This window comes from Mercenaria mercenaria, chromosome 7 (genome assembly GCF_021730395.1).
Source record: "Mercenaria mercenaria strain notata chromosome 7, MADL_Memer_1, whole genome shotgun sequence".
Classification (NCBI taxonomy): domain Eukaryota; kingdom Metazoa; phylum Mollusca; class Bivalvia; order Venerida; family Veneridae; genus Mercenaria; species Mercenaria mercenaria.
In genome coordinates, this window is record NC_069367.1 from 67,852,339 (window position 1) to 67,880,142 (window position 27,804).

At 34.7% G+C, this 27,804-nt stretch overlaps 1 protein-coding gene across 4 annotated transcripts; it reads left to right on the forward strand.

Moving 5' to 3' along the window:
* Positions 1 to 2,282: 2,282 nt before the first annotated feature.
* Positions 2,283 to 27,307, forward strand: LOC123554002 (serine/arginine repetitive matrix protein 2-like). 4 transcript variants are annotated; one of them, XM_045343811.2, is made up of 15 exons: positions 2,283 to 2,431; positions 10,795 to 11,004; positions 11,889 to 12,001; positions 12,621 to 12,697; positions 13,110 to 13,232; positions 13,762 to 13,846; positions 14,694 to 14,788; positions 15,202 to 15,239; positions 15,835 to 15,975; positions 16,649 to 16,720; positions 17,180 to 17,299; positions 18,428 to 18,550; positions 20,039 to 20,153; positions 21,474 to 21,610; positions 21,959 to 27,307. In XM_045343811.2, exons 2-15 carry the CDS (start codon positions 10,865 to 10,867, stop codon positions 25,854 to 25,856), a joined length of 5,277 nt encoding a protein of 1,758 aa, XP_045199746.2. In that variant the 5' UTR covers positions 2,283 to 2,431; positions 10,795 to 10,864; the 3' UTR covers positions 25,857 to 27,307. The 4 variants fall into 4 exon arrangements, with proteins under 4 accessions (XP_045199746.2, XP_045199747.2, XP_045199748.2 ...); XM_045343812.2 differs by having other exon boundaries at positions 2,298 to 2,374; XM_045343813.2 differs by having other exon boundaries at positions 2,349 to 2,402.
* Positions 27,308 to 27,804: the final 497 nt, after the last annotated feature.

The window sequence follows — 27,804 nt, forward strand, 5'->3', positions numbered from 1 at the left end:
CTGTTAACACATAATTATGTACAATGTTCAATATGAATACCAGAATCAGATATCATCATTATAGATATGTATAAAATTTGTTCATATTTTACTTTTTTTATGTATACATGTAAGTAAATATGAGTAAATACTTGTGAAACCGGTATACTTGAACTTCAAATAAAAAATTCAATCATTCCTGATGTCTGTGTAATATAATGTATTATTTCTGTCGATATGATACAACACTGGTACATATATGAGCCGTGCCATGAGAAAACCAACATAGTGGGTTTGCGACCAGCATGGATCCAGACCAGCCTGCGCATCCGCGCAGTCTGGTCAGGCTCCATGCTGTTCGCTTTTAAAGCCTATTGGAATTTGAGAAACTGTTAGCGAACAGCATGGCTCCTGACCAGACTGCGCGGATGCGCAGGCTGGTCTGGATCCATGCTGGTCGCAAAGCCACTATGTTGGTTTTCCCATGGCACAGCTCATATATTGAATTGTCTTACAGTTTGCAGCACAATGTACAAATTTCTAATTTCAGTCACATAGAATATGTTCCATATGTATGTTATGTGCTTTTGATATTACATATTATTATTATCATTATTATGATAAAAGAACGGTAGATATTTCATTAATAGATTATCTAAAAGGTTGCATTTTTGTATATAATTTGTTCATATTTTACTTTGTTGTTTATGTATTCGTTCAAAGAGCTATTCATACTTCTTTGATTAATATGTGAATGATTTAAATGATCAAAGAGCTATAAAAATAAATATTTTATACTTCTTTGAAATGATGAACACATATTAAAGTTTGATTGATATGTTTGTCATATAGTAATAACTTTAGAAATATGAGCAAATACTTTCTTTAAATAAAAAATTCAATGATTACAGAGATCTGTGTTGATATATTGTATAATTTCCGTCAATATAATACAAAATTAGTTAATATATATATTTATGTATTGTATTTCACAATGTACACATTGTTTTTATTTGATAACATAAAATATGTTACACATGTTAGACATTTTATGTTTTCTTGATATTAAATATTTAAATTGAAAACGGTAGATCATTCATCAATAAATTACAGTACCTTTAAATTGCATTTTTTGTTGTTACTTACTTTAGGCATAGGAAATAGAGATCAATATAATTGCACCTTTACTAATCCTACCAGGTGTTCTGTATTACAAAAGTGCTTCTATTGTGACATTTTGATACAAGCAAAACTGTATTATCTGCACTGTTATTTACTTACTGGTACTTCTTTATATTATTGGCTTGTTAAAAGTTAATTTTTTACCATATGTAAGTTGACAGAATCATAGGAACCATGTTTTGAGGGTTAAATCAAACACAAATGAATAAATCCTAAATGTTTTCGTTGTGCAAAAAAGTATGATATTGTGTCTAAAACATTTTTCCACTCAATTGTGTAATTGCAAGGGAAGTAAACTAATAGATTTTTTTTTTCAGTCAGATTTTTATTCAAGAACTAGGCCCATATGGGCATCAGCCTTGTAAAGGCAACATTTACAAGCAAATACATGTACATAAAACAAAACGTATACATGTAAAAAATACATAGCTGATACTGTATCTTACTGTAGGTATTTAACGGAAGATATATGCATATCTGACGTACAACAATAATTTCTGACTAGCACCAGATTAACAGATTCACTGAGTAACATACATAACTTTTTGTGTAAATAATGCCAACTTCAGGAGAAGGGTTTCATCACAACTTTGAAACAAACATTGAAAATTATTATCATTTGAAATCTGGTGATGAAATGGAATGTATTTCTGTCTATCCAGATTAAAAAAAGGACAATCAAAAATATAATGACACTCATCACCCAATGCTGCATTATTACACAAGTGACATGTCCTCTCATCATGGACAATATTAAGAAACATACCCTTTTCAATAGGATATCTCTGCTTATAAGTACTAGCCCAAGGCAAGAGTTGTCATTCTTTGTGGATCATAACTTTAAATTAAATATCAAAACTTCTGTTATTGATATTAACAAAACTATCATAAACTTCACATTTGTGAAATCATTTTTGGTTATTTTAAGGACTTGGAAATCAATTTCCAGACTTTATTTAATGTATTACAACCATTGAAAATTTTAGGGTCTATCTCTACTTACTTTAAAAATCCTTCTTTACCTATGTGGTCAGCAGTTTCCTATATATTCTATATCGTCAGCTAAGTCGTCAGCAGTTTAGTGCGACCCTGTTGTGTAAAGTGACGAAGAAATTTAAATCGAGTCTCGAGGTAACGAAAAAAGGAGTCTTGCACAAGTTGCGTCCCTTGAAAAGAATGTGTGTTCCGGCGAAAAAAAATGTTGAAAAACAAAGTATTTGCTGTACTTTGCAATGATAATAGTTGGTAGCAAATGCTTAAGTACAAACTGGTATAACTGATCTTTGAAATAAATATGATTTCATGCGATTTTTTTCTCAAAGACCATAAATCCGATGAAAAGATCGTGCGACTTTGCCAAGTTTGTGGGTGGGGTAATTTTTTGCCAAAAATGATTTATGCTGGTGGCCATATTCGTTTGACTTCTTTAGGACAGAGTTCCTCTTCTAAAATGATTTCTGTATGATTTGCGGTTAATATATGGTAAGGATGTGACGATATACCATCGGATGTTTTATCTTATTATTATAAGCTCCCAACACTTGGCGCAGGCGCATTGAGAAAATGTCGATGAGATGTGTCACCGTAAAACATCAAAATCAAGATCGAATTCGTTTGGTCCCGGTACGGTTTATGATACAACGCACAGTGCAGCACGGTATATTTCCAATCTCCGATTCAAGGAAAGTAAAAAATTCAACAATCGTGGCATCAGTCGAATTAAAATCGCCACCAGCGACATGTACAAATAAAAAATACGGACTTATTTTGGTTTAAAGACCATTGAAAAGGATGGTGCTAAGGCAAAAGTTAAAGGTTTAACAACAAGCTGGCATTGTTATAATGATGTGTCATATAAATTCTGTAATACATCAAATATGGCAATGCACATGAAACGCGACCATTCGGACATGTTTGATGTCTGATTGTTCTTGTCTGAGCAAAACAGATAGGACCAAAAAGGGAACAAGCCCATTGACGACTTTTGCAACAGGCCAGTTATGCCTCGAGGACTTAGTGCAATGGAAATTGCCCTTTGCTTCTTCACAAGCTCTTGCTATAACAAAAAACAATAGGTCATTTTATGGCAGTTGACATGTGTCTGGTGTAGTTGAAACTTAGCAAATATTTTAATTAACTTTTGTTTTTAAGTCGCTATAGTATATGAATCTTAGAGGTATTCAAGGGATCAATTTTAATATGTTGTCGAGTTGTAATAAAATTTCAGTGGTTTATTCTGTCTTTTCAACTAAAACTATGTATCGCGACACATTTTGTGTCATACAGCTATCATGTATCGCTATACATATTGTATCATACACTGTATCACGCTACGTATTGTATCACAAGGTGAGCGTATAGTTACACCCTTAATATATGGTATATAGAACTTAGGGTAGGACACTGGTACCTAGTACGCCTCGGTAGCCTAGTTGTAGCCTTACTCATTCAGCTTAATGCAGTGATTTTTTTACTTTTTTTGGCAACAGCCCAGGCCTTTTCAATTGGGAATTTTTAGCGCGATAAACTTTAAAATTGGGAAAAATTAACAAACCTTAATAAAGAAATCATTTTGAAAAGTTTTATTTTAAGGTAAATTTATTTCATTCAAATATGCACTGAGGTTGAACAGACAGGTTATTTTCTGATGTCACAGGATCTGATGGCTCAGATAGCTTAGGGTCACCATGAGCTTCTGTTGATTTCTGAGGGTCATTTTGTGGGGACTCAGATTTCTCGGACAGATCACTTTGCTTTTCTGACGTTTGATTTAAATTTAATTTCTCTTTAACTTTACCAAAAGATATTTGAATGTCCGGAGTACCGATGGCGTGTTTAAGTTTTATTTTCTTATTATAATATTTGGAATTACGCGACATTTTCAATAATTTAGGTAAATTTCTAACAATTTTTTTCCGACTCATTTTGGCGCATGAAAAAGAGTTTATTGACCGTGATGAAAGTCATACAAAATGCAGTACTATGCCGTGCCCAGTTTTATGTAAACAACGCACTTTGAGTTGGCAACAAAATTCTGCGAATAAACCATAATTAGAGTCGGAATTTTTATGATTATTTGCATCGTTTTAGTTCAACTTTCACAAGAAGTCAATTTAATTGGGAAAAATCATCTTGTTTTGGGGAATTTTTAAGCATTTTTGGGGGAATTTTGACCATTTTTGTCAATTGGGAAGACGCCGAATTTCGGAGTCAAATCGGCGCAAAAAAATCATTGTAATGGGATGGCTTATTTTATGATCTGATATTTTATAGTTGCCATCCCTTTAAGCCTTACCTGTATCTGCATTTTACTGTTAGGAAAGCAAACACATTCAAAAATCAAAACAATCATAAAATACTGGTCAGACTTACTTGCTCCAATAAATCAAACACTAATATTCATCTAGAAACTTCAAATGAGAAGAATTTAAATAAGGGACTTTAAATCTGTGAATATCTGCGAGGGCATAACTACCTTGACTCTGGTTTAAATACACAGTGGATTGTCGATTGGCATTAAATTGCAGAAACAAAACACAAACTTTACATTCAGAAAAGGTCAGCAGGGCAATTTCATGCTTTAATGTCAACATAAATTCATTACCATAGATGTAAATGAATTTTAATTAATGATAACAAATACATTGTACATATAATAGAAAACATTCCCAATGGATTTCATTCAGGTTTCCTAACAGAAATATGCAGAATAAGTTTGTGACAGTCAGAAGTTATCACACTGTCCCTAAATGTCTTATTATTTCGACTAGCCTAGTGGTAGAGCGCCTGTTTTGAGTGGTTCGATCCCTGGCCGCATCATACCAAAGGCGTAAAAATATGGTACTAATAGTAATAGCTTCCTCGCTTGGCACTCAGTATTAAGACATGTCAGCCAGATGTCAGTATAATGTGACTGGGTGGGGTATAGTGTCACATGTCTACAGCGTGATATTCCAGTGAGGCAGCACTATAAAGTCGGGCATTTTGCTTACTGCTACAAGTAGACACCGTTGTTTATATGACTGAAAAATTGTTGACAAATGAAGGTAAGATTTACATTTCATAGTTATACAAAATGTAGGTGTTATACGAAATGTAGGTTAAAAAGAATGCAGTAAGTTGAACTGAGAAATATACACAAAAAAGTCCTTTTTTCCTGGAAATGGTGTAATATAACGATACACGTTAATTTGTTACTGCCAATAGTTCAGATGAAACATACAACAAGTTCTTGTTCCGGAGGAATCACTTTTTTTGTAAGACAGAGTTCGTCCGGACCTGAACATGTTCATACTGATTCGGATCCGATTGTGTCTGAACCACATGTCTGTCAGAAGAATTATATACTCAAATTGCAAAAAGTAATAGAAAGCATTAATTTTGCTGTCTAGATTTAATCCAGAATGGAATGTAGATTCTCAATCTTGAGCATGTATTCGGAATCTTATGAAGACTTATTAAGTGGGTTTCTGTGTGGGAATGGTGAGTGGAAGAGACACAGTTTAAGAATATCAGTTGTACATAAACCTTAAATTTTACACTGCTAAACCTGTATTTTAATACAACTGTTTTGACAACTGAAATTAAAACAAATGTAAATGATTTTTGAAGAGTTCCTGTGTACTTTTTCAGCTCACTTGGGTTTGAATGTGGACAGAACATCTCTTGAACGCACCTAAGTGAAGGCAACCCTTCACAATAGCAACATAAGTACAGAACAGTCCTCGGAATGGGTAACAAGTAATTTACAGGAGTCTCACCAGAACTTGCACAGCTTGGCCACTGTTGGTATGAAAATCTGTTGTATACAGTATACACTTCTAGTTCAAGTTAATATTTGGTACAGAAATATCAAACATCAATATTTTTCTACAAATAGTTGAAATACAACATCAGACATGAAAAAATGATGCTGCAATTTTGATTTACATTGTAAATATTCAAATTGAATATCATAATTTAATAACATTTATTATAATACTCTTGAAATTAAATTTAAGTATTTCAGATTGTGAAAGAAGATTTAATGCTTGAACCGGCATTAATACCACCCAATGGTTTCCCTCGACAACAAAGCATTGAAAGCAGTGTCACTACAAGGACAAGACATTACCGAGTTTCAACTTCCAACAGAGACGTTTTGGAATGACACTTCTAAATGCCTAGATACACACAGATTTAATTTCTGGAGCTGACGTGACATTTTGGATGTGAAAATTATGAGACATTTAGCATATGAGACTGAAGTGACATTGAGTATGATGAAGTCTGCTTGAGTGAACATTCTAATATGCTTGTCTCAGTTAAAACACGCTTACGCTAGAATGACATCACGTTAACATGTGGTGAGGTCAAGGTTTTTGTTGCGACCAAGAATGAGTGCTTCTATATTTTATCTACTGCTTTAGATTAAGAGCATATTAGAATTGAAATAACTTATTGCAAAAGAGTGTTTTAACACTATTTATACACTCGGGCAGTAATACGTCGTACAAATAATTTCACTCGGGCTGCGCCCTCGTGCAAATATTACGCCCAGCATATAACGCCCATCGTGCATAAATAGTGTTAAAGCACTCTTTTGCTATAAATTATTTCTTAATTAAACTATCTCAACAGTGTAAATTAACTAAACTTGCTAGTCATTGTTGTATGTATTTAATAATAATGTTTACTTCTGAAATGTTGTTTTCTTCTCAAATTATAATAAAGTGTCTTTCCCCTAAATTTCCTGTAAGATACCCATTGCAGTGCTTCTAGCATGCAACATTTTACAAATTACAGTCAAACAATAAAAGTGTTGCAATAAATTGAAGAAATAAAAAAGTGTACAAACATAGAAATACTAATGTTTTAAAACTGCTTTTTAGATAAATCGTAGTTACTTCCCTGGTAACAGCGGTTTCATGTTTCTGACGGTGTCAGCATATTTGTATACATGCCATATACACTATGCATAATTTAAAATCTGCCGGTGTCTGACAGGAACTTGAGATTTTCACGAGGTGTGAAAGGGAATCAAAGAGGCCATTGTATCGGCCAGTTAGCGACTCTGTTATATGTTATGCCTTTGACATTTAACATTTAAATGTTAGCGTGTGCGAGTGCAAAACAATATCTCGTAAACAAATTGTAACAAAGCAAGCAATTAATTGACATTGCTTGTTTAGAAAGATTAACAATATAAAAGTTACATTGCAGAATGACTTCCATCGATTCCACAGTTTCATTTGATTTTAGCTCGACTATTCAAAGAAGAGGTAGAGCTATTTGATCTACGTCGATGTCCCACTTTGATTAAGTTGTTGTATGTAAGCTGGTATCTCAGTAACCACTTTTAGGAATGGATTGAAACTTAACACACTTATTCACTGTGCTTAACTGACTTAAACTGCACAGGTCCCATAACTCTGTTTTGCTTTTTTACAGAATCATGTCCCTTTTTCGACTTATATTCATTCAGTTGACAAGGCTGTTGAATAGTCGAGCATTGTTGTCCTCCGACAACTCTTGTTATTTGTGTGAAATACTTTTCACACCTAATTGGTGACTCAGTGTTAATAATAACCTCTTAATTCTGCCTTCATACACGTTACAATGTATAGCACAAAAAAGTTTAGAATCACTCGCAGTCTTCCGTTTCACAAACTTGCAGTCATGTGTATTTTTTGTTTAAATAGAAATAATAAATTTGATGCCAGTCTCCATACTCCCTCAGTCAGCTTGTGGGAGAATTAAGTAATTTCTCCCAAACAATTGAACCTAGCTTGAGCCCTATGTGAGTGATGATACATTGATTTTATTAGCTAATAAACGATAAATTGACTTTTAAATGATATATGTGGTTTTTATATCTATAAAAAGTTACATTTCTAGAAGAAGAAAAAACAAATATTCATGAATTGAGTAACTATAATTCAGTTATTGCAAAACTTCATCTGACAATCAGATATCACTATGTAGAATAAAAAAATCAAAAGTTTGGAATCATTTCCAACAAAAAATGGATGGTAGTGAGTGCTTCCTCCATAAAAGTACATAATTGTGCTCATATGTAATATCGATTGTAGTCCAATTAGCCCCAGGTAACCAGCTATCAGCATGTGCCAGTTACTGCAAAATTGGATATTTTTGCGGGTCAAAAAGTTTGCAAATTGTCTATTCCAGACTTTTCATGAGCAGAAATATTGGCATATCGACGAAAACACGTGCAAAAGCCAAATTTATATATCTTTCTTTGACTATAATAATGTGTTTTGGTGAAGGTGGAAATTTAAGCTGGCTGATATTTTGACAATTTTTTTTAATTTGCTAATTTTGCAAATATTTTCATGTTGAATCTATGCAGAATTCTGATTGCCATTGCCCAGGAAAGACATTAAAAGTCTTCTTTTAAAACACCTGGCCCGATTTCAGAATAAGTTCTCAGCAATGTTTCTTTGATGGCCCTCTACCAGACTTCTTCAAATCATTTGGTTTCTTATTTGGCACTAATCAATTCTTCGGTATTAAGATATTTAATGAAATGATGAATTCTCTTCTTGCCGTGAAAAAGTTACTATAATTATATTAGTTATTTCTGCAAACTGAAACAAAGACCTGAGAGATTATAAGCCGAGATATGACCAAACTTCAGTTTTAAAGAAAGATCATTTTTAGCCAACATCTGGAGTCCAGTCCCTTTAAACTTCGGCAGGGGTGGGGTGGTGATCTGGTCAGTTTGTTCTACCAAAGGTAGGTATTTGAGGTTTGATAAATCCATAAGGAATTTTTAACTGCGTTTTTAGCTCAATTATTCAAAGAATAGTAGAGCTATTGGACTCGCCCATGCGTCGGCGTCCCGATTTGGTTAAGGTTTTGTATCTCAGTAACATGTGGGAATGGATTGAAACTTCACACACTTATTCACTGTGATAAATTGACCTACATTGCACAGGTTCCATGACTCTGTTTTGCTTTTTTACAAAATTATGCCACTTTTTCGACTTAGAAATTCTTGGTAAAGGTTTTGTATGTAAGCTGGTATCTCAGTAACCACTTGTGGGAATGGATTGAAACTTCACACACTTATTCACTGTGATAAACTAATTTACAGTGCATAGGTTCCATAACTCTATTTTGCTTTTTTACAAAATTTTGCCCCTTTTTCGAGTTGGAAATTCTTGTTTAAGGTTTTGTATGTAAGCTGGTATCTCAGTACCCACTAATGGGAATGGATTTAAACTTGACACACTTGTTCACTGTCATGATCTAACATGCACTGTGTAGGTCCCATAACTCTATTTTGCATTTTTTCAAAATTATGCCCCTTTTTTCTGACTTAGCAGTTTTTGGTTAAGTTTTTGTATGTAAGCTGGTATTTCAGTATCCACTTATGGGAAAGGATTGAAACTTCATGCACTTGTTCACTTTATGAGCTGATAAGCACTGTGAAGGTTCCATAACCTTTTTTCCCATTTTTACAAAATTATGCCCCTTTATCGACTTTTTATTCAATTTACAAGGCTGTTGAATAGTCGAGCGTTGCTGTCCTCCGACAGCTCTTGTTTTTTTTGACATCTGAAGAAATCCTGAAAAATGAAATATTTAAAATGCATTGTTGTTACTTTTTTTACCTTGACCTTTATGTCTTAAAATTTTAGATTTAGATACTTTTCCCTCAAATTGGAAAATACATTTGTATTTCTTAATGATTTACATGTGGTTTCAATTACAAAATATGAAATTTAGAAGAAAGTGAGGGGAAAAAAACTAGAAAAAACAGCTGTTAAACTGAGTTTTTTTCAGTTATTGCCTTTTTCTTTAGATTAATATGAAATAAGGGACTGCCTCAATCGGGAATCAATCCGACTTCAATTTGAAAAGAACTGTCTAATGACGGCATTGACCGAAGGACATTTTTCAAGTTGATTAATAAATATCTCATTTGGTATATTGCATGTTAACGTAGAGGGATCGATCCCTATTTTCGTCGCTTTGCACAGGATCGATTCCCTATCAATTTATTTAAAAGGTATATTTTGGAATAAAAACAACATTGCCCATATGTGTACTGATGTGCAAGAAATTGAGGTTCGGACAAATTATGTGGATGTTTATTAGACACAAGGAAAAGGAGTATTCTTCCAAAAAATCCGAAGTCAGACACTCTGTGCACATGCCGGAAGTACAAATTTTTTTATTCGATAGTATATATCTCATTCAGTATATCGCATGTTACCGTAGAGGGATCGATCCCAATTTTTGTCGCTTTGCGATTGCGCAAATCGCAAATCGGTAGGATCGATTCCCTATTAAATGTATGATAAATATTGTGTTGTTGATTTTATAGTGAGTAGTAAACCTATTAAACACTTAAGAATGGATAAAAGTAAAGTCGAACAGTGCTTCATTTTCTAAGGCAGCTTCAGTTTATTTATGTAGAAGTAGAAAAAAGTTGTTTGTGCAGCTGAAAAGAAAATAATTATGTGACTGTAATAAAGTCATTGTGGTAAATCTACAAAAATGAGGTAAGGGAACATTTGGGACCTAGGTTGATTTTTATTGAAGTATTGTTATTGGTATTAAAAAACTTTTCTTAGAAAGTTTACACATTTTGAAATGTAGCTTTCAGTTTTATCAATTTATTTTCAGATATACATGAATACTATATAAAACATTGGTAGAACTGCATCAAAGAAAGGGATACTTACTGATATTTACAATGGATGAGGTTTTGTTGGGACGTGCAGTAGAGTATCATGGGCCAGATTTTCTGCGTCAGCTGCAGCTGGAACAGGAACAAGTTCCACCAAACATATTCCTACATCTACAGAAACATCGACCTCAGTTACCAGAAATCAAGTATTAATTCATATATGAATAGTCTTTTCTAACTACAATACTTGACCTAAAAAGCTTTTGCTATCTTTTTATCAACAAAGTCAAATTTAAGTTATTGTAATAATAATTATAATAAAGACTTTATTTAACGAGGCAGCATACTTGCCGAAGCAATCTTCCGTATGGGCCTCAACGTAATAACATGATACATTTTACATATTTACAACAACATGATACATTTTACATATGACAACATGAACAAAGAAGAAAACGGATACATTTTACAAAACCAAAAGTACAGAAAAATTTTCATAAGGACCTTAAAATAACATAATACATTTTATATATTAACAACATGAACAAAGAACAAAACAGATACATTTTACATAATCAACAATACAGAACAAAAACAATTTATTTCAATTGTCAGTTTGTCCATCCAGGAAACTTCCATTGGATATATCTTCTTTTGAATTCTGTACTATATGCAGAAGATCTTACATGTAAAGGAATGTCATTCTACAGTTCCGGTCCTGAATAATTTAGTGATTTCCTGAAAAATTCTAAATTTGGCTTTGGAATATAAAAAAGTTGTTGCTGTGATGACCTGAGTTTGTTATTATTAACATATTTAAATTTATTCTTTAAGTAGTCTGGACAATTTTGAGATTCTGTTTGCAATGCTTTATGGACTGTTATAGCTTTTTTAAAATCAACTCTTTCCGGAAAAGTCATGTAACTTAGTAGCAGTAGCACTGTGGTGGTATAGTGGTGATACAATTTAAACATCTTTGTGAACTTTATTATTTTATATTCTCAAAACAGACCCATAGAGATGTTTCTTTATAGATAAATGAAACTCTTGATTTTCTCAAAATATTGACTTAATGAACTTTTCTTTGCAGTGACCCACAGTTTATTTTGAACATGAGAAGATTTGTTGCAAAGAAAGCAGATGTATTGTTCCGACCAATGGAGAAAATTGATCATCAGAAACCTGACCAGATGGCTGATGAAGGTGAAAATAGATGTTCTCAGATCCTTCTACCCTTTTGTAATTGCTCAGTAGGCATAGCTGAGAACTTCACATTTTCAACCACAATACTTTTATCCCCCAGGAGTAGAGTAATTGTTTTCAGGATTATTTTGACTGTGGAATCATTCATCCTCCACACTGTAGTGTATTTTAGTGGAATTGTCAGTTACTTGTCAGTTACTTGTTGAGACTAAGTACTGGTATGAAATCCAGAAATTACTAGTTCCCTACCAGTGGTTCATCAGAGGGGTGCCACAGGTACTTTGTGTTTACACCAGCTACTGCCCTGCTCTGATCCACAATTTGGTCCAATGTAAGAAAGAAACTGTTGATCGGGGCAGGCAAGTAGCTGGTCCAAACCTCAAGTGTCTGTGAACTTTGGCTCATTTAAAGAATCTAACCCGATTGAAAAGAAACTGTTGATTGGGGCAGGCAAGTAGCTGGTCCAAACCTCAAGTGTCTGTGAACTTTGGCTCATTTAAAGAATCTAACCCGATTGAAAGATCATTCACCTGATGAAATGAATATGTAATAATATCAGAAAGATTTCCCTTAATTTGTACATTGCCGCAGCCATTATGTAATTTTGGTATTATTTCAGATTCCTATGCTAAGATGCCAGCATTGGAGACATTTATGGGAGTAGATCCACATACTGCTAGAAAACATCTGTATTATGTAAGGCATTGTTTTGTCTTCAAACCTGTTCTGAATATAATTTTGTCGCTTAACTTGGTAGAAATTAATGAGCCAAAAAATTAGGTAAGAATGAATTCAGATGAATAATGTGTTTAGGGCCGATTAGTTTCCTCAAATTGAAATTTGATTCATGATTTTCGTTAAAATTTGTAACACGAACTGAGCTGCTATCTGGTCACGTGTTTGTTTGTCTCCATCCAATGGTCTGTCCTTCCTCAGCCATATCTTGATAATGGTTTGTCATAATCAGCCAATCTTGAGTGAGAGCGTTTGTATTCTCTCATGAAAATGTGAAAATCAGCTGAAATTACCAGACTTACTTCCCCTGATAACAGTTGATTGAATTTTCTTGTTTACTATCTTTCAGTCCTTACCTTCTTTGATTTTTCAGAGTTTGCAGATAAAGGATGTAGCTGTTGGCGTGGTAACATCCATCATGGATACAGGACTAGTGCTACAGCTTCTGTGTCTAGACGAGGGAAAAAACAGAGACATAAATGATCTTAGGATAATTGTATGTAAAATTGAATTATTAATATTTATCTAAGTGACTTTCTGGTAAACAATTATTTCTCTCAAAATTGTTAAAATGTATTTTATATACTCAGCCTTTTGTAAAAACTAACTGACATATAAGTTGTGCAAAGTACCATTGTAAAGTACAAAAGCAGTGATAGTAAAATTTCTGAGATGCCTTTGAAATGGTGACAAAAATCAGCATTGTTATTTTTCGATGTCATATATTGTTTATATCAAATATTATTTATGTCAAACTTTATGTCAATTCGGGATAATTGAATTTATCTAATTAAGGGCAGCTGATGTCTGTCTCTGTGACTCTCTGGTCAAGGGCAGCTTGGATTTTTCTCTACAGTTAAAATGAAACGAAATTTGATGTAAATCGAGGGGAATGACAAAATACTTTCTAAATTAGTCATCAATGAAGACATATTGAAAGTGTCCAGAGAAAATGTCCATTCAAATGTAGTATGCAAATAGAAGTGATAATTTGAAATGTTAAAGAAAATGTTTTATATTTGTAGGCATTTGTTCACAGTGCAGAAATACCGAAGATGTTCCCAACACAGAACCCAGTGGAAGGATACCAAGTTAAGGACTATATCAGAGGTGTGTAATATTATGAGCCAATTGAAATCCTGTAAAACTAGTGTCAAAGAATGAGTTAGATATTATAAAATTCCAGAAAAATTCAGTTTACAGAATTCATATGATGCGGTCATAGAAGTAAATACAGGCTTTTTGTTTGGACAGACTCTTTAAGACACTCGAGTGTGAAAATACATCCTCATGTATTTGTTTGAAAAAATTTCTTTATTAAATAATCATTGTGTGTATTCTAGTCTTGTTTTTGAAAAGAGACTCGATGTACTTGAGAGGGGAAAAGTAGAAACTTACTGGGGAATCATTTAATGTGGCATAGAAGTTTTGACAGAACACTCGTCTTGAATGAAGTAAATTGCCAATGCCAGTAGACCTTTCACATCAGTTCCTGATATATGCACTTACTGAAAGGCTTGCTAGTCAGTAGTCAGAACTATTATGGCTTGGTAGTCTAGTGGTAGAACATTTACTTTAGTGTGGGAGGTTGTGGGTTTGATCTTTGGCTGCATAATAAGAACTTCTTTAAATTCACAATTGACATAAAATAATATCAACTGAAACTATTGCCTGAGGTCTCAGACCAAGAGTGAACAGTTGACTACAGTCTGAAAAGCCATTCAATAAGTACTTTTTTACATGATGCCAGAAATAAATTTTCACAGATTCTTTTTCAAGTTTTATCTTTAGCTGGGAAGTCTGTGTGCTGAATTCACACCAGTCATATAATACAACTACGGACTAGTGATTTATATATGAAGTCATACAATAGTATTGTATGTTCTTTTAATGTTCCAAGGAGTTTAAGTCTTTTCATGTTGTGATGAAATACTGTTTTGTTTCATTCTTATTTTAGGTGTAATTGTGAGTGTTAACCCGGATTCTGAGACAGTTCTGATGTCTTTAATGGATACCGCTCTTGAAGGTGTTGATGGACCTAAACCCAGGCTTGTAAGAAAAAGTTATAATTCTAAATTTAGCAGTCTTGGGTATCAAAAGTTGTAAAATGTTATTAAATCTTGATACACCTATGTAGGATATTCTTTAACTTAAAGGATATACAACATAATGTTTAATTTCTTTCCCACCTCTATCACCTGATTAAAGAGTAAACCAGTTAAATGTTTGATGGATAGTATGGATGTTGATTGGGGTTGGGTTGGGGAATGGTGAAGAGTTTAGAATTACTAAAAGCAATGATTTTTTTTTTTTCAAAAAAGTAATTTTTTCTCTAAATGTGTAATCATTGCTTTCCAACACTAAGAGTTGAATAGAAATGTTGACAGTGTATTAAGGGTCCATTAGTATTTTAGAAGGCTTTGAAGTAATTGTATTTGTACAATTGGTGATGTTTTTCTTTGTAGGGACTGATTCATGAAGAGGATTTTCCTGTCCAGTATAGGTAGAAATATATTATGTCGAAATTTTAATTTATAATATTAACAAACACTACAGAAAGTGAAAGCCCGTAACGTGATAAAAAAAAAATCTCCAAAGCAGTGGTCTCCCCTTAAAACAAAAAGTCATGTGCCACCACAAACATTTTAACAGAATCTAAATAAATTCATATATTTCTTTTACTTTCTTTGACTTTGGTAGTAGTATTTTACAGGACAATAAGGCTGGTGTAAATGATATTTTGAAGAAAAAAAAAATCTTTTATATGATGGTAGGAATTAATGTATTGCTAGGTGAGGTGATCACTGAAGGCATTTTGCTTAGATTGAAGCTAAGCAGACCTTGTTTATATACAAAGCACAGACAAAAAAAACTTCTTGTGTTTCTGTCAATTTATATATTAAAGGTTGATGAGTTTAATTGGACTGAATTCCCAAATCTTTTTAGACTTCTTAAAGAAGTTTAAATAAAAAGCTTTTTGTCTAAATGATTAATTTGCTGGTTTTTGGAAATTCAAAATGGCTTGGTATAGCACATAAGTTTTCAAATAATTCCTTGTTAAATGTTTGAACAAATCTAAACTGAGAATTTTCTTTCAGGAGGAAACTGCATATTCGAGGATTGACGTTTGATGAATTAGTTAATTCTATCATCGGCTTCACAAACCCTGGCAACGTCCGCTTTCTTTTGGATACCTTGGGACAGAAAGAAGAAGCCTCTATGATGAGAGGCCTGTACCGGTAATATAAAGTGTTCAACATGTGGGAGAGAAAAAGTAAAAATTCTGTGGAAATATTGTGGTTTATGGCTTCTTGGATAGAGAAGAAGTTTTCCTTTGCTTTCCTTTGGTTTGGTTTGGTTAGCAAGTAAGGAGAAGAAAAAATATGGAATCACTTTGATTTTTATAGCTTTCATATAAGGTAATGAAACATTCTGCTTTTCACTGAAAGTAAAGAAAAGGAATTGAATAGAAAATTTGTATGAAAAATTCTCCACGAAATTCATTTACAGGTTTTGATAAATTTTGTTAAACTGAGTATAGATACAAGGCTAAGATAAGCACCATTGCCATTGTCAGTTTTAGACTGAGCACGGAAATAACTACTTAAGTGTTACAGCTTTGAGACTGATCCCCAAACTTTGTTTCATATACCCTGGACTCGGGGGGGGGGGGGGGGGGGGGGGGGGGTGTCTGTTTGTGTTTCAATGAATGTCATTGAAATAAAGAATTTTTGGTGTCACAATTTAGAGAGAAGAATGAATAACTTTGCTGGAAAGTTGAATGACTTGTCTTTGTCACAACTCAGATAAGAAAGTCATTTTTATCTGTTTAAATGTACTTTCCATTGGTTTTCCTGCTAGATAAATTTAAATGCTAGTTTTCCTAATATTTTCTGTTTGATGTTATTATAGATTGAAGATATCAGAGAAAGACTACGCTGAAAATCTACGGAAGTCGCAGTCACAGAAATGGGCCTACCAATGGTTTGTTTCATTTGATATTCACAACATTGAAAGAAACAACATTTTAGTGTAAAAAATAAAAAAGGGACTGTAAGTTTATTATTGCAGTGTAATCTCTGTTAACAACACATATAAACATCAGTAACCTTGCCAACTTAGGCAGATGTTTACTTGTCTTTTATACAAAATCATAACTGAAACAACTGCTAAAGAGCAAACACCTTTAGGTAACTTACCTATTTTAGTTTTCAAAGCAGGGTTCACTCTAGAGGTTGCATTGTATAGAAAGGAGAAAGTTTTCTTTATGTAAATAGAGTACTGCTGTTAATTACTGCTTTGGCAAATTTATAAGAAATTCGATACTTCAACATAAGAAGTAAATACATGTCATTGGTAATTTTCAGTGAGAAAATAATATGGTCTGTTATTTTATTAACAGAATGGACAATTTTCTTAGATATTTTCTTTCTTTGATTGTAGTGTTGCGCAGGGTATACATGATTTCAAAGCAGGCAGACAAACAGAAGCAATGCAGTCCTTCAACAAAGCTTTGCAGATAGATAAAACTAATGTTGAAGCCCTGGTAGCCAGAGGCGCTCTGTAAGTTGTTTTCACTTGTTTAACAACATCTATTGTTTTCTTTCTCTGAAGCTACTTTTGTTTTGTTTATTTTTTATTTGGGTTATAAGTCTTACTGACCAAGTTTAGGTCATTTGGAAACTTTCCAAGTTAAATTGTGGAGGAAGACCCAAGGTGTTCCTCCTTTCATTATTCCAGACAAGATGAAGCTCACCCAGTTCTACTCAAGAGAGGGAATACTAGACATATGATCACAAGGCAGGGTTCGAATTTAGCCAGATTTTCTACTTGCATTTTTTCGCAAGTGGTATTTTTTTTAACTTGCTAAAGGAAAAAACAACTTGCATTTTCGGCGACTTGTCACTTTATTAGAACATTAACACAAACATCCACTTGACTAGTCCAGCCGATCGTATTTGCGCTATGTAAATAGTAACTTATTATAGATTACAAAAAAACCGGATGCGGTAAACGTCATCAGAATTGGCGCAGGTACTTGTCACAGTTGAAAAGACATGCGCACGGGACATGTATCGAGTGTAAACTTTCGTTTACGACAAAAGATGAAAGAGTGCTCCAAAATTCGTTCTGCAAATGACAATGCGCTGCAATGACTGCGAGTTGTTAAAGAAAGAACAGTGTAAGATCGAGACGACAGTTAGAAATGCACATTATTCGGCCAAAAAATTTCACTCGCAAAAAAATGCTGGTGTCTGAAATCTCACCTGGCAGTTTGAAATTTGCACTCGCATTTCGCGAGTATGCGAGCTTAAATTCGAACCTTGCAAGGTTGCAGATTTGGTCCTCTGGTGAGAAGAATGTTCTCTTTGATGATTTGAGGGAAGACAATTCATCAGAAATCATCTGACCTCCAAAACTTAAGTGTGAAAGTTGTCAGTTGTCAGCAACATGTTTCTGATTGTACAGAATCCAGGAAGCAGACTGTTGTTAAATAGTTGAAAAACTGTTGTAGAATAGTGTTGAACCCATAGCAAACAAAAAAAAAACAGCACAAGAAGAAGCGAAAATTGATTTATTACAGCCAGAGTTTATCTTCCTAAAACATTACATCACTTTTTGCACACTGATCTATAATTCTAAGATAAGGGTTCTTCAAAAATAAGTACCTAACCCTTGTTTTTGTTTCAGGTATGCAAACAATGAGAGTTATACACGAGCATTGACAGATTTTGAAGAAGCTTTAGAAATGAATCCTAAACATCCTAATGCTATAAAATACATGCACGAGACTTTACTGGCGAAAGGAAAATGGCAAGTTTATTTTTGAATATTGTGATGAGCATTAAATATGCAAATAATTTTGTATTAATTAAATATACTTTGTAAAGTAAATGTAATACAAGATGAATAAACTAGTGTGAAGAATCCCTTTTCTTATCAGCATTATTCTCTGTGTTCATCAACTGTAACCAAGTTTTAGTTTTGAACAAGCTAGAATTAGCTATTTATGAGATTATATAGAAAAAAAAAATATACATTGATAAACTGACCACAGACAGTGAAACCCAATAAAGCTTGATGGCTGTAGGCCAAAAGCGTCCTTTAGTTATCTTACGGAAAATGTTCCAGCCACAAGGTCATTGTGACTTTGACCTTTGACCAATGTTTAAAAAGTACAATTCAAGGAAACATTGGTATATTAAACAACTAGCATAGTGATTTAGAATGTAAATAGAGTTTAAAGGCACTACATAGCAACAACACATAGAAAAAACATAAAAAAACAACAACAAAAGTTAGGAAATTTCTTTGAACAATTTAGGGCCATAACGTCCCTTTTCTTTGAGTTAAGTGCCTTTTTTTGACTGAAAGTCAAAAAATCATCCACTTAACTCCTACATATTCTGTCCAGTTGAAATAAACTTGGTATACCTCATCAGCATAAATTAGACATGTTCATATTGTCAGAACATTATATCTGTTTATTTATCTGGAGTTATGGACTTTTTTTATACTTTGAAGTATTTCAGCTACATGTGTATAATGTGTATTCCTCCTGCAGTTTCCATTCAGGTGGATATAATAATCAACATGAAGTACACCTGCCCATTTTAGTTTTTTTGTTTTTGACATACCCCTCTTCTTATGACTGTATGTTATTCAATCAATCAATAGTTGAGGGCATATATCATACAATGTTGACATCAGTTTTGTTGAGCCTGCTTGCGGTGAGCTCGACTTAGTCATCACCTTTGGCATTTCGGTGTATGTGTGTACGTCCGTCCAATTTTGTCTGGACCATAACTTTGACATGCATGGACCAATCTTGTTTATATTTGGCATGAATGTTTACCTCAATGAGAAGGAGTGTCATGCGCAAACCCCATATTCCTATCTCAAAGATCAAGGTTATAGTTGGAGGTCAAAGGTCAAATTGAAGTTTGTCTGGAGCATTTCTTCTTCATGCATGGTGGGACTTTGATGTAACTTGACATGAATATTCACCATTATGAGACGGAGTGTTATGCACAAGAACCAGGTCCCTAGGTCAAGGTCACACTTGACAGCTGGCGGGCTCGACATTCTGCCCATGGGCATACTTGTTTATCATTCTTATTTAATCTTTGCATTCAAATGTGAATTTTAACTCTTACCATGCTAGACACATTGATTCTGCCTTTGCAACCAGTGTAGTTCATTATAGAAATGTAGCAGGGTAAGGGTTAATTATGGATATTTAAAACTTTTTTACATAGCTGACATTGCTAGAAAGTATATTACTGCTTTTGTTTTCTGCAGCCATGAAGATGACAGACAGCTTTCTGATGCTAAACGTTGTTACCAGCGAGCTGTAGAAATCATGCCAGACTCTCATGAAGCTAAAGAATACCTTAGATACATTGAATACAAAGAGGTGATACTTTGAAATCATATTCTTTCAGATGGCTAAAAATGCTCTTGATTCGAAATCAGAATCTGAGGGGCACCTGGGGTTTTCCTCAATCATCAAAGTTGGAAAGTCTCTATATGCCCTACATTGTTTTGGTGCAATGTTTAACCCAACAATGGGGCATCCGTGGCCAAGTGGTTAAGGCCGCTGACTTCAAATCACTTGCCCTCATTGATGTGGGTTCGAGCCTCACTCAGCGTGTTGAATTCTTCATGGGCGATATATGACCATTTTGTGTCGATATGCCGTAAAACCCAACTCACTTACTCACTCATGTGAGGAAGCCATCCAGCTGACTTACGAATGGTCGGTCTTTCTGCCCAGTGCCCGCTCATGATGAAATAATGCACGGAGGGGCACGTGGAATCTTCCTCCACCATCAAAACTGGAAAGTCGCCATATGACCTACAATTTAGTCGGTGCGACGTTAAACCCAACAAAACAAACAATTAACCAACAAAAACAAAACGAGAAATAAATGGCAATGGCAGACTGGACATAGTTATTAGCATGACTTAACCTGTATTGCATTAGGGTGTAGCCCAAGTGACAATACAAGTATAAGAGTGCTGATAACCACATAAGGAATGTCATTGCCTTTCAATGACTTGTTTGTTATATACCTAAACACAATAATGATTGTTCTGTTGCTTGAATAAGTTAATCATATAAAATATTGACTTTAACAAATTTTTTAATGCGACAAAACCAGGTTAAAAGACGTCACTTTTCTCAGGCATTTTAAATGTCCATCTGCGATTATAATGCCTGCTTCAGTATATTTGGTCTGGCTTTTGTTATATGCAGATTTATTATTTAAAGTAAGGTATATCACAGATATCTTCAGTATACATAACAATGGCATTATTCTTGTAATTGTTTTTTACGAAGACTGCAGATCTAGTGAAAATAATTCTGTCATGTGAATTTCTGATTTTAATGTGTTGCATATAAGAAATTTGTATAAGGAAACAAAGAAACTATTTGAAAAAGTTAGGTTTCCTCATTAAAAAGTTCATAAATATTCTTTGACATAATGTATGTTTGCACTTTGTATTTTTCTATATTTATTCATTGTTAGAAATGTTTATGTAGAAGGCAAGTATATATATTGGAGTTAAAGCACAGTTTAATTAAGGTGTCTAATGATAAAGTAAAAAAAAAATAGACCACAAGTTAAGGCTTGACAATTTTGCTTTGCACATTTGCAATTATATGAGCTCATTGACATGTCATTGATGTTTGGATGAAAGTTAAAACATACAGAATTATTAATTATTTTAGGAACGTGATGCTGGGAGAAGTGCCAAAGTGAAGAAAGAAAGAACACCATCACCAGTACCATATAAGGACACAACTGACACACTGAAAAAACTTATTAAAGAGGAGAAACTTGTAAAAGAGGAGAAAAAAGTTTCTAGGTAAAAGATTAAAACTCATTTACTACCAGAAAATAATGCTCCATTTGTAAGCTAAGGTCATTAGAAAATGGAAATTTGTTTATTAACTATAAGGCTGTTACCCTTTTACAGGAAGCCGGAATCGGGGGTGGGGAAGTGGGGAAGGAAATTGACTTAAGTAACAAGTTAAATTGCAGTTTATGTATTTGTTAATGTATTATGTTGACAGTTCCAGTATAATTGATTGCATTCCTTGAAATGCATGTTTTTACAGATTTTTTTTATTAAGCATACAATTGTCACTCTTGGCCAGTTTTACATCATTCTTTTAAGCAACATACCTAGCTTGTATGTCTTCTATTCATTCAGATCAAAAAAGAGAGATACATCAGAAGAGAAGCCAAGAAGAAAAAGATCACCATCACCAAGGCGCCGGCGCCGTAGATCAACCTCAAGCTCTTCAAGTAGTTCTTCATCTTCTAGTTCATCAAGGTCATCTAGGGATAGACATGTTGATAGATCACGGGGTAAAAGATCACCAGAACGAAGGGAAACTAAATATGCTTCTAAATCTCAAGATTATATTAAAAGAGAAGCTGATCCATATTTAAAGTCAAAGTCACTAGAGAAGCGATCTAGGTCAAAGGAAAGATTTGATGACAGGAGAGGTCAGAACCCACCAGCAGATGTTCGTATTGAGGAAGATTTTCTGTATGAAAGGGGTCAGCGGAAAGATGATGTAAAACAAGAATCTCAGTCAAGTTTTTATAGTTTTAGTAGGAACAACGAAAAGATACCAGGGTTAGGCGACAGTCCACCACCAGACGAAATTGAACCAGTAAAACAGTTAGCCGAGGAGAAACCGTCAGCAAGGCAACGCTTCGAGGATAGGTCAAAACATGGACAAGATGAGAGAAAATCCAGACATCCCAGTGATGAGAGATCACCACTTAGAAGGATCTTTGAAGAAAAACCTCCATTAAGACATGAGGAAAGGGATCCTTCATTGGGTCGTGAAATGAGTTATAGGGGCCATGAAGGTTCACAAGGAAATTATAAAAGAAGTATTGACAAAGATAATACATGGAAGGATGAGAAGGAGAAAAGACAAAGTCATCTAGATGATGAATATTTGTATGGAACGAGTCACAGTTATGAGCAAGGGGACAGGCGAAAAGATTATGAACATGGGGATAGACGAAGAGATTATGACCAAGGGGACAGACGAAGAGACTATGAACAGGGGGACAGAATAAGTGAGTCTTATCCAAAATTGAAATCAGACAGAAACAGAAGTAGATCACCTGGTAGAGAGGTCATGATCGGAAATAAAGGGAATCCAGCAATGATGGGAGGGCGTGACAGTGTCACACCTACTAAAGATGAAGTAAGTGACAGACTAGGATTGGAAGACATCTCCTCGCCTGAAGAACATGATCACCATGGTGCCGATTATCGTTATAGGGCTTACGGTAGACAAGATGAGTATAGGAAGTATGAAAAACATGACGATTATAGGTACAGAGATTCTAGTATAGACAGACGAAAGGAAGATCAAATATATAGGGATCAAAGGAGGTACTCACCAGATAGACGAGGGTCACCTAGATTTGGGTCACCAAGAAGACATGAATCACCTTCAAGAAGAGCAACTGTTAGATACGGATCACCTACTGGACGTCGTTCACCATTTAGACATGGATCACCTCCAAGACATGGGTCACCTTCAAGACATGGGTCACCAGCAAGATGGGGTTCATCTCCCAGACGAGCATCGTCACCTAGACAACAGGAAGATAGATACTGGCAAAAAGATCGACAAATTCCTGAGGAATTCCTTCAAGAAAGAAGAATAATATCAGTATCAAAGAAGGAAAAAAAGACACCAGGAAAGAGCTATGAGTCAGAGCATCAGGATTATAGAAGAGGGTCACCGCCAAGAGAAAGCGACAGACGAAGATCATCAGACACATACCAATTCAGTGATAATCAAGAAAAAAGAAGCATAATGTTTGGACAGAATGATAAACAGGATAGAAGACAGTCTCCATTTTATGACAAATATGATAGAAGGGATGACTTTGATCAAAAAGGAGGAAAACGGAAGAAAACATTTAAAGATGACAAATCAAGATCACGTTCACCCGAAATAAGACGTATTAAAGATGACCAGTACAACCTTTCTACAAAAGAAGATTATTACGAAAAGAAACAAAGAGAGGAGTATAGTGAGAAACGGCAAGTCAGTATTAAGAAAAGAATTCCAGAGTCAAGAAGTAGGTCAAGATCACCTCCGCGACAGAAACGTGACGATAAATATAGAAGTAGGTCAAGAAGTAGAGAAGAAGAGAGCTATCACAGGGTCATTGCAGTGAAGCCAAGGAAGTCGGAAGGTAGAGAAAAGCAAATCACAAATAGGACTCCATCAGGAGATTTTGAAAGAAGTCAGAAGGCCAGTATTGAAGACTCCAATCAAGAGCAATCAAAACCTCTGACTGATATATTTGCCGATTTACCACCACCTAGAGCAAATAAAGATAAACCGATTATTTCCACTTATGTGCCAAGAGCGGTTAAATTGAAACAACAGCATCCGGCCGGTCTCAATCCAGAAAGTAAGCCACCAGCAATGGAACAGAAAGTGGAAATGATAAACAGAGAAGCAAGAAATGTAAATATCACATCGGTGGGGAATATACAATCATCAACAAAAGATAGTGATGGTGGCATGAAGAGTGATCCAAGATTCAAATTTAGACCAAGAACTCCTCCAGAAAGCAAAAGAAGGTCATCAAAGTACAAATCAAGGTCACGGTCTCGTTCTAGATCCTATGACAAGTATAAAAGGAGCAGACGGTCAAGAAGTAGGTCATACTCTCCGAAGTCACGCTCTCGTAAATCACGTTCAAGGTCAAGGTCACGTGACAAATACAAAAGTAAAAAGGATGATTACAAGCGACGAAAACGATCTTACAGTTCATCTAGTTCAAGATCACGTTCCAGGTCAGTGGAAAAATCTTCCAGTTCCAAGAAAAACAGGAAGTTCTCATCTCCAGAAAGAAAAGAAAAGAGAATTGTTATGCCTGACATCGAGCTGCCTAAAATCAGTAGCCGTTGGGATAGTCCAGAAGAAAAGAAGAGTCGTTGGGAAACAATAAATACTGGACCTAAATTGATGCCTGAAACTTCGGTAAGTCAGGCGCAGGAGAAGATTGCCAATATGTTAGCAGCACATCTGATATCAAAGTCCCCGCCTCCTCACCGTAGAATGAAACCAGAAGAAAAAGCTGCCCTGATGAAGAAATGGAAAGAGTTAAGTGTTTCGCCACCACCTGGGGCCGAAACTGAAGATGAAATTCCAAGTATCGTTAAAGCTAGAGCAGCTAATGTTGAGAAAAGGATACTTACAGTAAAAAATGAAAAAGCTGAAGAATCAGTAAAAGATAAACAAACAGACGACCGAACAAGCAAACAGAAGAAAGGTTCAGTAGATATTCAGAAAGTAATGAAGAAGGGTTTAAGATCAAAATGGGATTCAGATAGTGATAGTGAACATAAGGCTAAAAAGCCCAGATCTAAGTCAAGGTCACCGGAGAGAAATTCTAGGTCTAGAAATAAAAAGGATAAGAAAGAAAAAAGAGACAGGTCAAGTTCAAGTGAAAGAAGTAGAAGTAAAACAGAGAAAAAGAAGAAAAAGAACAGGTCTAGAAGTAAGGATAGAAGGCAAAGTTCCGATAAGAAGCGCAGGTCTCGCAGTAGGAGTAAAGATAGAAAGTCCAGGCGATCAAGAAGTAAAAGCAAGGAGAGGAAATCGAGTAGAGATAGGAAAGATAGGTCAAGGAGCAAAGAGAGAAAATCTGGTCAAGATAGCAAAAGAAGTGAAAGTAGTCGAAGAAGTAGTGGGAAAGGATTGCCTGATGTTGTGCAAAGTGCAAAAAAAGATTCTGAAGAGAAAAGAGTGTTCTGGTTTCACCGTGACGCGGTTCTAGCAGATGAAAAGAAAGAAAAGAAAAAGTCACGTTCGAGGTCAAGGTCACCAAAATCAAAGCAATCGCCAGGAATGGCTAAAGGAAAGTCATTTAAGCCAACATTTAAATCTAAATGGTCCAGTGACTCGGATTCATCAGATGATACTTCTAAACAAAAATCTAAAAAGACAAACCAAGGTTCGGCCATTTTACCAAAGGATTCACTTACACAACTTGAAGAATTTTACAATAATTTGAAAAAGGAGAAACAGCGGAAAATGTCAGGCGAGAAAAAATGAGATTTTGTTTTGAATGATTACATAAGGATTCATTCTTGAAATGAGATGAGTCAAATTTAAACTTTATGTAAATTGAGTACAGAAAGTGAAAAAGGATGAATAAAATTCTATATGGCTTTGGTGTATTACGCTGCAGACTCTATTTCTTCAGTTTTCTTTAATTAAATCTGATAGGCGGTTGGACAGTGTTTTTATAAAGGGTTGCATACGGAATACAACTTCAGCTCGCATAGGCTAAAAAGACAGCACTATGTTTCACTCGAGCTTCCTGTAGTAAGATTCAGTTGACGTATCGAGTCAGCAAATTTGTTTTTGCAAATTATGTTTTGGGAATAACCGAACATTGAATCGTTGGGTGATGTAGGTGTTTATCATACGCTGTGTTTCATCATGAACAAAATTGTTGCCGATGCACGGTAACTTTTAGGTACAGTTTGTGATAAAGATTGAATGGTACAGTGTACTATATTGTTATTGTGTTGTTTGAAACATTTTGTCCGGTTTTTAAGATATTAACGATGATGCGGGATAGATTAGCTTATATTTAAGCTGTAACTGTGTTTGTTCATGTTGAATGATTTTAGATATCATGCCAGGTGGTACATTTTATGTTAACATGGTTTACAAAAGCTACTGCTTTGTTTAATGTGGTACTTACTGATTGTTGTACTTATTCTAAGAAGCTTAGTTTAAAAGAAGATTGGCATTTTGTTAAATTGAATGTTACTGATTTGTTTTTGTGTGCGAATCAAGGGAACATTTTGTTGAAAATGGAACTAGATCTAGATTCTACTAGCTAATTTAAAACATGCAAAAAAGAAAAATTTAACATTTTAGTGTAAATTTCGAGCTTATACCTTTGATGAATACATGCCATGTGGTCTGTATCCATGCAGCTTTTTTGTTAGATGTTAAAGAAAGTCTAGTCTTGTTTGACCTACACATTTTGACTAAATATTACATCTGTTTCTATTGTCTTATTACTGTCGGTCATAAAATGTAAATGGATTTTCTTCAGTTATTGTGTTGTCACCAATTTTAGAGAATTTGGGATTTCAGCGAGTGTATTGGAAACATATTTTGGACGCGTTTGTCATTACTTATAATTTTATAACACGAAGCTGCAGACTGATAAAGGTATTTATAGGGCAGAAACTCGCAGCAGGATTGCACAAGACGATTTCCATATACTAACATTGTCTTCAGGAGCAAAATGAATACTGTAAAATGCTGTTACAAACGCTGCTCATTTTGTCATTCATAAGCACATGCTGATACAATCAACTCATTTCATCAATTTGTTTAAGTTGCTATCCAATAGCAGAAAACGTGCAAGGCTTTTTTATATGCATTGATGATTTATGTGCTAGATTTGAAATTTTTGTTGATTGGTACATCAAAATATTGTCCTAAAATAATTCACTTATGAATAAAGGTCATAAAAGTTGAAAGCGTCTTCTTGCTTGGGTTGCTTTTGATACTCAAAGTCCGGGTTCGTAGAGAGTTATCTGTGCGTCTGTCCGAATTCGGATCCCACCTCCATATGATTCGATGGCAGAGAATGAGTAATTTCCAGGCTTTACCCCTCACATATTTATATGGTGGGGCAGGGCGAATTATGAGTTGGCACCGATGTCTGTCCTTGACACATCTGCCCTGCGATAACTTTAGAAGTATATTGTTAGATAAATAAATGAAGCTTGATTTGAAGATAAGGGGCCATAATGAGATTATGCACAGCCTTTTAAGCTCACATGAGCACAAAGTGCTCATGGTCATGGTGAGCTATTGTGATTACGCTGTGACCGTCGTGCGTCCGTCCGCCGTCAACAATTTTGTTTAAATATCTCCAAAACCACATAATGGATTTTGATGAAACTTTGCGAGGATGTTCCTTGGATGGTCCTCTACCAAAGTTGTTAAAACGGTTCCGCTTGATTGCACATAG